Source organism: Somniosus microcephalus, chromosome 4 (assembly GCF_052327205.1).
Source record: "Somniosus microcephalus isolate GS21.2 chromosome 4, FLI_Smic_1.0, whole genome shotgun sequence".
Taxonomy (NCBI): domain Eukaryota; kingdom Metazoa; phylum Chordata; class Chondrichthyes; order Squaliformes; family Somniosidae; genus Somniosus; species Somniosus microcephalus.
Genome location: NC_140990.1, coordinates 152,067,550 through 152,081,058, shown reverse-complemented (window position 1 = coordinate 152,081,058; position 13,509 = coordinate 152,067,550). Strand labels below are relative to the sequence as shown.

Genomic DNA, 13,509 nt, shown 5'->3' with positions numbered 1-13,509 from the left:
GAGTCGTACTGCCAGACTTGGGCCCTGACAATAAATCCCCAAAAAACCAAAGTCCTTGTGTTCCAGCAAAGATCCAAACATCAGGGACCCAAAATAAATTTCACAGTAGGAACAACCAAAATTGAACAAACCACTAACTACACATACTTGGGCTTAAAAATCAGTTCTACGGGAAACTTCAAACTGGCTGTGAATGAACTGAAAGAGAAAGCAAGAAGGGCTTTCTATGCCATCAAAAAATCAATCCAAATAGAAATCCCAATTAGCATTTGGCTCAAAATTTTCAAATCAGTAATTGAACCAATTGCACTCTATGGCAGTGAGGTATGGGGACCGCTAACTCAACAAGAATTTGCAAAATGGGACAAACACCCAATTGAGATCCTACATGCAGAATTCTGTAAAAGTATCCTCCGGACTCAAAGGAAAACAGTAAACAATGCATGCAGGGCGGAACTAGGCCAATATCCATTAATAATCACTATCCAAAAAAGAGCCACCAAATTTTGGAATCACCTACAAATGAGCAATCCCCAATGCTATCACTAGGACGCCCTGAAATGCCAAGAGCTGACCATAAAGAAGAATACCCTCAGTCAACTAGTCCTGGGACTCAGTGAAGTAACTACTAACAATACTAACAATAACCAGCCCCAGGACAGTGACAGGGTAACACAAAGAATTCGACCCAACACAATCGTCGCTAAGCAAAAGGAAAAATATCTGACATATTGGGCAGAAACAACAAAAACCCAAAGCAAACTCAATTGCTACTTGGCCCTAAACAGACAATACAACATAGCTGATTACCTGACCATGGTAAAGGATAACAAACTGAGAAGAACCTTGACAAGGTACAGACTTAGCGAACATAGCCTAGCGATCGAAAAAGGCAGACACAGGCAGACCAGGCTGCCAAGAGAGGACAGGATATGCTCTCACTGCAGTCAGGGAGTGGTGGAGACAGAGATGCACTTCCTCACAGCTTGTGGAAAATATCAGGGCATCAGGGAGAATTTCTACCAAAAATTCTCACAAATATGCCCTGATTTCAGAAATCTGAATGACAACCAAAAACTCCCATTCCTACTGGGAGAGGAGAGAAGCTGTATAACACTGGCGGCACACTATGTTACAGCTTGCCATGAACAGAGGGACAACCAGTAAACTAAGAAAAGAATATATATAAACAATGCGAATGTATATTTATACACTCAGGGATATACCTGTTTATACACTGTATGAATAGAACTGCGTTTATGTGCTAAACCATAAATGTATTTTGATGCTTTGGCAACATAAGATGTAACTTATCATGCCAATAAAGCGATTTGAATTGTGAATTGTGAATTGTGATGCACTCTCTCTGTTCAGTGTCATTCTCCAATCTGTTAAGAGTCCACATGAAAACTGATTTGAGCCAATGACAGCCCACTGCCTTCATGTTAGGGAACCATGGCCCCGGCCAATCGCGAGGCTTTCTCTCGGCAGTTCCTAGTCAAGGCTGCTGTGCCACTTCCTAGTTTGATGATCAGGGTTTAGTTGAGTTAGTTGGACTGCGGTAGGCTTTGGGGAGGGCGTGATCTCTTCATCAGATCACTCTGCTTTGTACTAAATCCACACACATCACCTCCGATTTCCATCCCTGGTGTCTTCGTAAAGCACCACGTGGGCTCTAATTTTTTTTCTCGGATATTTTTAAGTCTGATTTTATTTAGAGGCGGCGCTTAAAGCAAAGGAGCGTCGTAGCGACACTTTGAGCCCGACTCGCTAGCTTTTGTCTTTGGTCCTGGAAGAGTTTAGTTGTTTGGAGGCAGACTTGTATGTTGTCTTTTTTGTCTGTTATTTTTTTTGGGGGGGAGGGAGGTGTTGAACGATTAGCTCTTGTTTTAATTTATATTAGATATATTTTTTGTGGTTGATAATTTCCGATTGTGTGAAAGGAGAGGAGAGGGAGAGAGAGGGAGTGAGATCATGAATAAGTTGTATATTGGGAACCTGAGCTCGAATGTAACAGCCGCCGATATACAGCAACTCTTTGGGGAAAGGAAGCTCTCAATCGGGCAAGTGCTGCTGAAATCCGGTTATGCCTTTGTGGATTGCCCCGATGAGAATACGGCGATCAAAGTCATCGAGACGTTGTCCGGTAAGTGGGACTTGGAGTGGGAACCTCGGCGGCTGGGGAGGGGGTTGTTGGTGAGAGTGTGCCCCACAGGGAGAGGGGGAAAGGAGGATAGGGAGAGGGGTTGTTGGTGAGTGTGTGCCCCACAGGGAGAGGGGGAAAGGAGGATAGGGAGAGGGGTTGTTGGTGAGTGTGTGCCCCACAGGGAGAGGGGACAGGGCTGGAGGCCAGAGATTGTTGGTGAGAGTGTACCCCACAGGGATAGGGGGCAAGGGGCCTGGGGAGGGGGTTGTTGGCGAGAGTGTGCCCTCAAGGAGAGGGGAATAGGGGCAGGGGAGTGGGACAGGGAGGGGGGTTGTTGGTGAGAGTGTCCAGGGGGGACACGGGGCTGGGTCTAGGGACAGGGGGCAGGGAGAGGGATAGGGGGGCAGGGAGAGGGATAGGGGGGCAGGGAGAGGGATAGGGATGCAGGGAGAGGGATAGGGGGGCAGGGAGAGGGATAGGGGGGCAGGGAGAGGGATAGGGGGGCAGGGAGAGGGATAGGGGGCAGGGAGAGGGATAGGGGGCAGGGAGAGGGATAGGGGGCAGGGAGAGGGATAGGGGGGCAGGGAGAGGGATAGGGGGGCAGGGAGAGGGATGGGGGGCAGGGAGAGGGATAGGGGGGCAGGGAGAGGGATAGGGATGCAGGGAGAGGGATAGGGGGCAGGGAGAGGGATAGGGATAGGGGGCAGGGAGAGGGATAGGGGGCAGGGAGAGGGATAGGGGGGCAGGGAGAGGGATAGGGATAGGGGGGCAGGGAGAGGGGTAGGGGGATGGGGGCAGGGACAGGGGGATGGGGCTAGGGGAGAGGGATAGGGGGATGGGGCTAGGGGAGAGGGACAGGGGGATGGGGTTAGGGGACAGGGGGATGGGGCTAGGGGGCAGGGACAGGGGGATGGGGCTAGGGGGCAGGGAGAGGGACAGGGGGATGGGGTTAGGGGGTGGGGGGCAGGGAGAGGGACAGGGGGATGGGGGCAGGGAGAGGGACAGGGGGATGGGGGCAGGGAGAGGGACAGGGGGGATGGAGCTGGGGGATAGGGGGGCTGGGGGCAGCCCCCTCCCACACCGCCCTCATGTCGGGACAGTCCAGCCCAGAGCCGGGGCGCCAGCTTTGCTCCTCTTGCTACTTTCAGACTGAGAGCTCAAGGTGTGAGAATCACCATTAAGCTGAAATCGCTGCCTGGGCTGGGCTGGGCTGGGTCTGGGGGTGTTGGGGTTTGGTTGGGGCTGTTGGGGTTTGGTCTCTCCTGTCCCTGAAGTTGAGCAGCAGCCCCGCCAGCGCAGCCCCGATCCCTCTGCCTCCCTCTCCCTCTCTCTATTTTTCCCTGATTTTTTTGTCTGATTTTATTCATGGAGCGCTGGCTACGCTCAGCCCTGGACAAGCCCGCGCCGCTGTTCCCCGACAGGGTGCCCAGCATTTTACGAGGTGTGCTGTCTGTGGGGGCCGGGGGTCGGCGGCAAAGTCTCTGGAAATAGCTGGCGAGGGGCTGGGGGCCGGGCCGGGCTGGCCAGCGGCATGTGGAGAGAGAGAGTGCGTCAGGCCATGCGATCCACACACAGCACCGAGAGAGAGAGAACAACACAGCACAGCAAACCTCACACACCACACGCTGCCCCGCTCCCGGTGGGCAAAGGGACAGAGGGGGGAGCCTGGCCCCGGGGCTGGGCTGGGCTGCCCCCCGGGCTCTCTGTGTCTCCCCGGGCTCTCTAAAGCGGGCTGGGAGGTGCTGAGAAGCATGGCGGCCCCGTCCTTCATTTTGTGAATCAAAAAGACATCCTCTGTGTCTATGTCTCCCCTTTGGCGCCGCGTTGTGTTGTGTGTTTGTTGTGTTGTGTGTTTGTTGTGTTGTGTGTGCTCCTTTAACACACGAGTTGCATTTCTTTAAATAATATTAACAAATGCCCCGTTAATGGATTCGTACCAGCCTCTTGCAAAAGCATATAATCAAGACTGAACTGTTGATTTTGCTTCTTCTAAAACCCCCTGTTGACCACCCTCCCTCCCTCCCTGTCCTGCCCTGTCCCCTGACAACTTGGGCAGCAGCGCCATACAGCACCTTCTCTGCCACAGTTGCGATTGTGGCAATTTACCCGCAACACCCACTGGATACAGCCCGGGGTGGGGGCATGCATGGCCCAGCCTGGCATTGGGCAGCTCCGGGGGCAGCATAGCCCAGCCCGGCATTGGGCAGCTCAGGGGACAGCATGGTCCTGCCCGGCCCGGCATAGGGCAGCTTGGATAAGCATGACCCGGCCCGGCATTGGGCAGCTCAGGGCAGTATGGCCCGGCCTGGCGCGGCATTGGGCAGCTCAGGGCAGCATGGCCCGGCCCGGCATTGGGCAGCGCAGGGCAGTATGACCCGGCCCGGCATTGGGCAGCTCAGGGCAGTATGGCCCGGCCCGGCACGGGGCCGCTCAGGGGCAGCATGGCCCGGCCCGGCATTGGGCAGCATGGCCCGGCTCGGCATGGGGCCGCTCGGGGCAGCATGGCCCGGCCCGGCATTGGACAGCTCAGGGGGCAGCATGGCCCAGACCGGCATTGGGCAGCTCAGGGCAGTATGACCCGGCTCGGCACGGGGCCGCTCGGAGCAGCATGTCCCGGACCAGCATTGGGCAGCGCAGGGCAGTATGACCCGGCCCGGCATTGGGCAGCTCAGGGCAGTATGGCCCGGCCTGGCACGGGGCCGCTCAGGGGCAGCATGGCCCGGCCCGGCATTGGACAGCTCAGGGGGCAGCATGGCCCAGACCGGCATTGGGCAGCTCAGGGCAGTATGACCCGGCTCGGCATGGGGCCGCTCGGAGCAGCATGTCCCGGACCAGCATTGGGCAGCTCAGGACAGTATGACCTGGCCCGGCATGGGGCCGCTCAGGGGGCAGCATGTCCCGGACTGGCATTAGGCAGCTCAGGGCAGTATGACCCGGCCCGGCATTGTGCAGCTCAGGGCAGCATGGCCCGGCCTAGCCCGGCCCGGCATTGGGCAGCTCAGGGCAGTATGACCCGGCCCGGCATTGTGCAGCTCAGGGCAGCATGGCCCGGCCTAGCCCGGCCCGGCATTGGGCAGCTCGGGGCAGCATGGCCCGGCCTAGCCCGGCCCGGCATTGGGCAGCTCGGGGCAGCATGGCCCGGCCTAGCCCGGCCCGGCATTGGGCAGCTCGGGGCAGCATGGCCCGGCCCAGCCCGGCATTGAGCAGCTCAGGGCAGCATGGCCTGGCCCAGCCCAGCCCGGCATGGGGGCAGCTCAGGGCAGTATGACCTGGCCCGGCATTGGGCAGCTCAGGGCAGCATGGCCCGGCTCGGCACGGGGCCGCTCGGGGCAGATGGCCCGGCTCGGCACGGGGCAGCTCAGGGCAGCGTGGCCTGGCTCGGCACGGGGCCGCTCGGGGCAGCATGGCCCGGCCCGGCATTAGGCAGCTCAGGGGGCAGCATGGCCCAGCCCGGCATGGGGGCAGCTCGGGGTGGCATGGCCCGGCCCGGCATTAGGCAGCTCAGGGGGCAGCATGTCCCAGCCCGGCATGGGGGCAGCTCGGGGTGGCATGGGGCTGTTTCAGGGGGTCCCAGGGATTGGCCACGAAATTGATCACTTGTTTTAAAAATAATAAAGTTGGTTATGTTTTTCTCTCCATCAGGCAAAGTGGAGCTTCACGGCAAGGTGATCGAAGTGGATTACTCCGTCCCCAAAAAGCAGAAGTGAGTGTTTCTACCAATGATTTTTTAAAAACCCCTGGCTGTTTGTTGATTCAGCGTGGGTCTGGTGTCCTGCGAGTGTGTTGTGTGTTTACCCCCCACAACCCTCTGCGAGGTCACAACTGTGTGGCTATTCCTTAAGACTTTAGATTTGTGTTAACTATTGCCTGGTTTGGTGCGAGTTCTGAAAGTCCTGCGTGTTTTAATGTGCAATAATAACCCATATGTAAATTGCAATAAAGGGCACGATGGATGTTGGTATTAATAATAGGACAATGGTGTTACCCTTTTGAATTAACTTGTTCATAAAAGTAGGAGATGGGAGAAAAAGGTTTGGAGGGAAATTATATTCTGGCATCTCAAAAAAAAAACCCAACCCTTTTTGCAATGGTCAATAATCACTTTTTTGGAGAGTTTCCTGTTGTGCAATTTATGAAAAGCTTCTGTTCTTTGTGATCTGAAGTTAACTTTGTGCCTTGTTAATTTGTGTAGATTTGTTTTCTCCAAAAAGATGAGATAATTCATAGCAAAAAAGGTTTAACAATTAAAAGATACATGTTCCTGACTGCATTAATTTAAAAGATTCCCCCCAATATCTTTCCTCATCTCCCCACCCTAAAAAAAAATCATCTTTATTCTGTTTTTCATCCCCGTCTTCCTTTCAAGGCAAGAGTCTGTTCATTTGTTATCCAACATACATCAAACCAAAAATAAAGCACAAAAAAAGTGAAAGAATGATTGAAAATCGAAAATAATTTAAATCACAACTTTTTTTTACAGTTTACTTAACATTTGTGTAGCACATGGTGCTTCTAACTTGACAAGTTTGACACCAAGAAAGTTGTCCTCTTAATATCTCTGACACTAGCGAAAGTTCCTTGAGGATTATTTGAGGAATTTGCTAACTGCTCCAGGTAATGCACCCGGACCTTATTAAATATAACACTAACATAGAAAGCACCAAGTGCTCAGACCAGTACACCCCAAAAGGTAAACTGAAGCATGTTGGGCAGAGCAACAGGGAGAAGGGAAGCTGAGACGATGATCCATTGGAGGAGGGTCTCCCGCAGTGTGTACACAACTGCATTATTACATCATTTTATAAACAATGTAATCAAAAATGCAATCTTCATATTTTGGAAAAGGTGATATTTTAAAAAAACCAAATGATTAGTGCTGCAGGCAGCCATGTTTTCAGTCTCCCCTCGATCGGATGTTTGTTTCTGTGCAATGGTGGTGTGTTCTGAGGGTGTCAATTGTGTGTGTTTTGTATCATTTATTTTTAAACTGATGTATCAGTGTATTCTGATTGATATGTGGCAGGGGATTTTTTGAAAATTGAAAGACTGGCTTTTGAAGGAATGCAGCATGTGCCCTGTGTGCAGCACGTGTCTGTGTGTGCCAGCTGTGCATTTGGGGCACATCTGGATAAATTTCCTTTGCTGGGACTGCTCTTTCTTGGGTGTTGCTATTGGCAAAAATGGTTTAAAAGGCATTGCTGGTTGCTATGCTCAAAGACCAATTGAGTCCGATTCATTTTCCTAATTGTATCTGTCATTTATTCCCCCCCCCCCTCTCCTGCCTTGTATTGTATTTCTGAGGGGGGGGTGGTGGTGAAGTCCTACAATGTTAATACTTTTCCCTGTTGTACTAGTCACGTAGCTCCTTGATGAAAATGGGCACTCGGTTGAAGGTGCGGGTCATTTCATAGAATGGGTGCACTAGAGTGACTTTATTTCAAAGTGGGGAAGAGCTCCAAATAGCGGGAGTGAAATGTGAGTTACTGTCATTCCGTTTTCCAGCTTATCCTTTGCTACAGTGGGAGTAGAGTACTGGGGAGCACGAAGTGCTGGCAATTCTAAGTAATAAAACCCACTTTTTGTACCAGCGAGACCTTTTCTTTAATTGTAACTGATAAGCTTGTTCAGCTGCTGGCTGTTGTGGAGACCTTGAAGCATCAGCAACACCCCTTCCAAAAAAACGACTCCCACAATTTTTTAATATGCTTTGAGACAGAACTGGAATTGGTAGACACAAGCTATGATCGTCTGTCACACAAGGTCTTTTATTGTTGCACAAAAACTGAAAGCACAACAGTACATATTGGACAAGTGTAAATGGTGCAGAGAACACAAAGTGTGAGCTTAACTATTGGTGTACGTGCAGCATCAGTCATTGCCCACTTTGATGAGAGTGTGTAAGGTGGGCTAACTCCTTGTTGAGATTTTAAACGGAAAATATAATACAAGTATATTTAAAAAAACTAAATGTGTGGTAATGGATCATGTGAGTCCTTAGCTTGTTGTAGCTTTGCTGTGCTCTTTGAAATGGACCTTTTTTGCAGCGGATGAAGTGTCGAAAATGTGTGCTTTTAGTAATACAATGGAAATTCAGAACTGAACAGGTTAAAATGTTTGCCTCCAATTATAGAAAAAGGAAGTTTTCTTGTTTTTTTAGAAAGTTTTGTTCTGTCGCAGAGTAAAACCAGAGGGAGCTTGTTCTTTTAAAGATTGAACCTAGCTCCAGCAGAAATCTTGAATTCGATCTCGGGTACACCATTCCCCCTTGTACCTGATTGTCCATTTTGTACAGGAAAGGAGCAGTCGCTCTCAGCACGTTGCTCCGTTTGAGATCTGCGGGAGCATTTTGGCCAGTGTCCAGTGGGGTTGCTGCAGATGTTTAATTGTTATTGAAGAGATACCACTTGTGCGATAGATTTTTTTTTTCCATGACAGTGACTTAGAGAGAAGCCATTCGATGAATTGCGACAGGAAAAGTTTAATGTTGTAATTAAGGACATAAAAGATAGTGTACTAACCTTTTTTTTGAAGACGAGGTTGGTTTTATTTTTGAACATATTAATAGGTAACTGACAAAACAACAGTCGAGAAATGCAGGTTTATGCAATTACGGAGACTGTCTTCTAGAGAAAACAAGTTTAGATTTAATGTGTACAGTGTTGGGTTTGGAGGTGCAGTACCTTTGCAAAGAGAATTGCATCATCACAAAGATAGATTGACAAACTTGTTTTCCTTTTTAATTGAAGCGAGGGAAAGCATATTAATGTACTCGCGCCTTTTTAGTAGTTCTTTTGAAATTAATTTCTTATCTAAAGACCCTGATGTGATCTTTGGTGTCACCCATTGCACAGTAAGTCTTGGGAGGGTGGGTTATGTGATGCATTGTACGAGCAGCTAGGCAACAAAAATAAAAATGACATTGGAAAAGTTTTCACTTCTTTATCCCATTGGGAGGTACAACAGAAGCGTGGGTTTCCTCCGGGTGCTCCGGTTTCCTCCCACAGTCCAAAGATGTGCGGGTTAGGTTGATTGGCTATGATAAATTGACCCTTAGTGTTAAGGGGATTAAATACGTGGGGTTACGGGGATAGGGTGGGATATGTGTTGGTGTAGGGGTTACGGGGATCGGGTGGGATATGTGTCGGTGCGGGCTCGATGGGCCGAAATGGCCTCTATCTGCACTGTGGGGTTTCTGTGATTTCTTTCTGTGAGAAGCCGACAAGACCAAACCACTACAAAGGTTTTGCTCGGGATATCGGGATAAAAACTTTTCTTGATCTGAGGTTAAGTTTATAAGAGAATCCAATGACTTGTGTATCTTTGGAGGTGATCACTCAGCAGTCCCCAACTGCCTTTCTTTTGCTGAACTTCATTAGCAAGTTGAATGAAAAGGACAAATTTTTCACATTATTGTCTAATTACTAAAATAAAACGTGTTGTAAAATCATCAAAACCCAAAAGTGCCTTCCCTTTGTATTTCACTGAGTATAAATTCTGTTCCAGGACACTGCAGTTTTATTTTAATTTTATTCTCTCTTGTTCTCCTAACTTCGCCAAGCTGTATTGAAGGAACAGTTGAGATGTTGGTCAGTGGAAAATAGACAGCAGATTTATTTTCATGCTCCATTTTCTTGATTTAAATAATCCAAAGTCCCAGTTTTTTTGATGTGTATGAGGCCCGGGTTCAATGCCCGGCATCGCCAGGCAATTTATGTTTTATAAATACTTGAAGGGGAAAAAATTTGCAGGGCTGTGGGAAAAGAGCAGGGGAGTGGGACGAATTGGAGAGCTCTTTCAAAGAGCTGGTAAAGGCACGATGGGCCGAATGGCCTCCTTCTGTGCTGAATGATTCTATGTGCAGAGAGAGCCCAGCCTATCTTGGTGATGGCTGTTCAATCGACTTTAAAAAAAAAATCTCGTTTGCAAAAAATGCCCCAAATCTAATGTATTTTGATCGAACAAAGTAAACTAATTTCAGAGTTTTGAGTGTGACACATTTTGAGAGCGAGAACCTCTCACCTTTATTATTAACTGTTGGCGCCATAGTTTGGAGCAATGAGAAACACCCAGCCGTACAAGAATAGACTTTGTCCTCAGACTTGGAGCTGTATCTGGAGAGACTGTTTGGACTTCTATAACGTTAGAGAACAGTACTGGTATGCTAGATATCTGTGGGCGTAATTAAAGGGTTCACACAGGGGGAGAGTGTTGGGACGGCAGTGTATTGGCTATAGTGTGTTGGCACCAGTCGGCTAAAGAAGCCGAGAGTCCATTTTGAATTCTGTTAGTACATTGGATCACTGGAGAAAAACACCATGTCGGTATTTCTGATCCTCGAGGCAATGCCGATATATTAGAAATTTCTGGACTGTAATACACAGATGTGTTCTGCCTGAGACTGGGGGAAAGACAAATGGTGCACTGCCTCATAATCAGTTTGCATTTGATGCAATTCCAGCGCCTGCACAACTTGAATCTACAACTAAATCCCCAACTGCGGTACACTTGACGATGAAATGACCCGCTGAGGACCGATGTGAATGATTCAGTCTGCCTAGCAGTCTTGAGCAAACACTTCACCCACCCAAATGGGCTGGCAAATTTTCTTCCCACGCCCAGTTTCTTAAAATTATTTATTATTTACTCGCACCCCCAGCCTTTAAAAAAAATAATAATCGCAAATCAAGAATGTTGGAGAAGTCTGTTCAGTGTGGTTTGTTCAATGTTAAATTACAACAAAAATAATTAGTCACCTTTCTTCGTAAAAAAAGAAAAAAATGGTGATATTGATACAATTTTATGTAGGGATATCTTGGGTCTCTAAGACTGGACGTATTAAACCTTTCTCAAGATTATTAAGCAGTTATCAGTTGTAAACCGTGCATCAGGGCATGAAAGAAAATGATTTTCTAGATTGCAAACATTTAGTTACAGCTTTCCTTTTAAGTGGATAAATAAATTATTTGCTATTGGCTGTCAGCAACTCAGAGTAAACAATCAGATTTATGCAGGAGTATGAAATCTTTGACTCATATTTTCTGCAGTCTAGACAGTACTGTGACTTGTGTTGTGAGTCGATTTGCAGCATGTGTGAATGTGAATGTGTCTGTCTCCTAAATACCAGAAAGTTTGTACTGAGCCAGGCCAAGCCCTCCAGTCGCAGAGGTTCTCCCAGCGGTTGACATTGTGATAATGCTGCTGCACAACTGTGTGCACTCTTCAAATGGTGATGGAAGATTGTTTTCTGAAACGTCCGGTGCAAACCTTTTTAAGACTTGACTGTGACTGAAAGATCGGCGGAAAATAAACTTGACCCCCAAGAGGAATTTGTTGTTTGAAAATGACTGGCGTTTGCCAGAGGTGAATGCAATGATCAGAGGCAGAAAGTGATTGTAGATTATCACGTTGATGGGAATATTCACGAATGATTGATGTTGGCGGTGTTCGGACGTTCTCTGTTGGTTGCATTAGCTTGGGTGGGGGGCAGTCTGTTGTGACAGGCAGTGATGGTGAAGTGTGTTCCTGGGACATGTGTTCTGGAATCCCGTTCTGTTCATGTTTAATCAAAGCAGAAAATTCCGGGAATGTACAGGATAAGGAAAAGGCGGGTTAACGTTTCTGGTGGAGAATATGCGTCGGAGTTCTATCGAAGGAATGTAATCCTGATCTTTCTCCTTTCACACCTGCCGTGCATTTCCAAAACCACCTGCTTTTATTTTGGATTTCCAGCATTTGCCTTTTTTTAAACTAATTTTTAGCTCCCAAATTTTCCTGTTTTCATTCTTCAATGCTGTTTTGTTCTGTGTGTGTGAGACAAGCTCATAGTTCATCTCGGCAGTGTCTGTTCATAACTTTGAGCACATATCCGTAAGAACAAGCAGATTTGTTGCGCATCAAAGATGTATTGGTCCTTTACACTGCCACACCCAGCAAATAACATTTAAATAGATCTAGAATTCGTTAATATGCATGTAATATATAAATATTAAGTACCTGTAGATTGATATCACGTAAAACTTGTAAGGTGATTTCATGCTTTAGTTGGTGTTCCATCTGCACAGCCTGTGGTAAGTTCAAGAGACTTGAGGTGTGGCAGGTGTTTGAGTGAATCATTGTCATGCTTGGATTGAATGTGAGCTGATCTTGTTCCTCTATGTGGGGACCAAAGGTCCTGGATTTGTCATCATTTCATTGGTAATTCAGCTGGTGAAAGTAGTTACATTTTAGGGATTAAATCCGTGCAAAATTTCAGCGAGTGATTTTCAACATAGCTCTTTTAGAATTCTTTTGTTTCTTCAAATCGTTGATTGTTTCCCAGGTTTAAAAAATAGTTTTGAAGATTCTTGAGCAAGTACTGAATTGAGACAAAACAAAAAGTGCTTGTTTAATTTGTTGAACTTAAAATACTGCTGTTTATATCTGATGTGCTTTCTCTAGTTCTTGAAATAAAATTGAGGAAAAAGCAAGTGATGTAACAAAACATGGGGAAAATATTTTTAAAAAGTGTTTCAGTGACTTGGGCACAAAGTATTGAAGCCAGGAAACAATTGTCATTTCATTAAATGCAGAAAGTTAGAACAGATTCTGCAACAAATTGTCTGCAATTCTCAAAAGAACTTGCTGTAAAATTGGTAGTTTAGTTGCTATTTTAATTGAGAGAGTGCACAGCGAGTTCAAAGTATATGGATATAGAAGGTGAGAAAATGGATGATTATTAGTTAGATTTTGATGTATATTTTTAAAACAAGAGGGATGTCTTCAAATGGAAACAAATGATATTCTTCAACATTCTGTTTTTACCATGCTAAATTAAATTTTAGGTGAAATAGAAATAACTTCACTTTTAACAGATTTCTTCTGTGTTTGTAACACAGAAAATGAAAAGTGAGGCTTAATTTTATTTCATCTTTACTGCGTTACACAAGTACAGAGAAACAAATCTTGTTAATTCTAAATTAAATGAGTTCCTGCTGTTCTTTCAGCAGGAGGTTTTTGGTGATTAATACTGAAGTGTTCTGGAGAAATCGCTTGGCTACACCATTTTTAACCAGCAGACAAACGAATTTCACCAAAACATGTCTCTTTTTTTGGGGTGGGGGGTGCAGTGGGAGGTCACAAAATCCCAGCAGAATTAATTCAAAATTGAAGGATCAGAAAGTGGCAATACGACGTTGCACTGTTTACTGAACGGTTATTTATACTTAGACAATCATTTCTCTGATTCATGTGTTTTATTATTATTGGCTGTTGAATCTCTGTTGAATTTAGAAATACAAAATCAAGCAGAGTGCCAACATAAAAACAGCCGCTGCACGTCACAGTAATGTGTTATATGCGAATCTACCTGAGCCCTGAGAGACGTG

General features: G+C 47.1%; 1 protein-coding gene across 2 annotated transcripts in view; it reads left to right on the top strand.

The window, feature by feature from the left end:
- The first annotated feature begins 1,550 nt into the window (after positions 1-1,550).
- Positions 1,551-13,509, top strand: part of igf2bp2a (insulin-like growth factor 2 mRNA binding protein 2a) — a 607,906-nt gene continuing 595,947 nt past the window's right edge. For both annotated transcript variants that reach the window (XM_085985316.1, XM_085985315.1), the window contains exons 1-2: positions 1,551-2,146; positions 5,789-5,849. In XM_085985316.1, the coding sequence (XP_085841442.1) occupies positions 1,975-2,146; positions 5,789-5,849 (233 nt within the window). In that variant the 5' untranslated portion in view covers positions 1,551-1,974. The remainder of the gene's footprint in view (positions 2,147-5,788; positions 5,850-13,509) is intronic.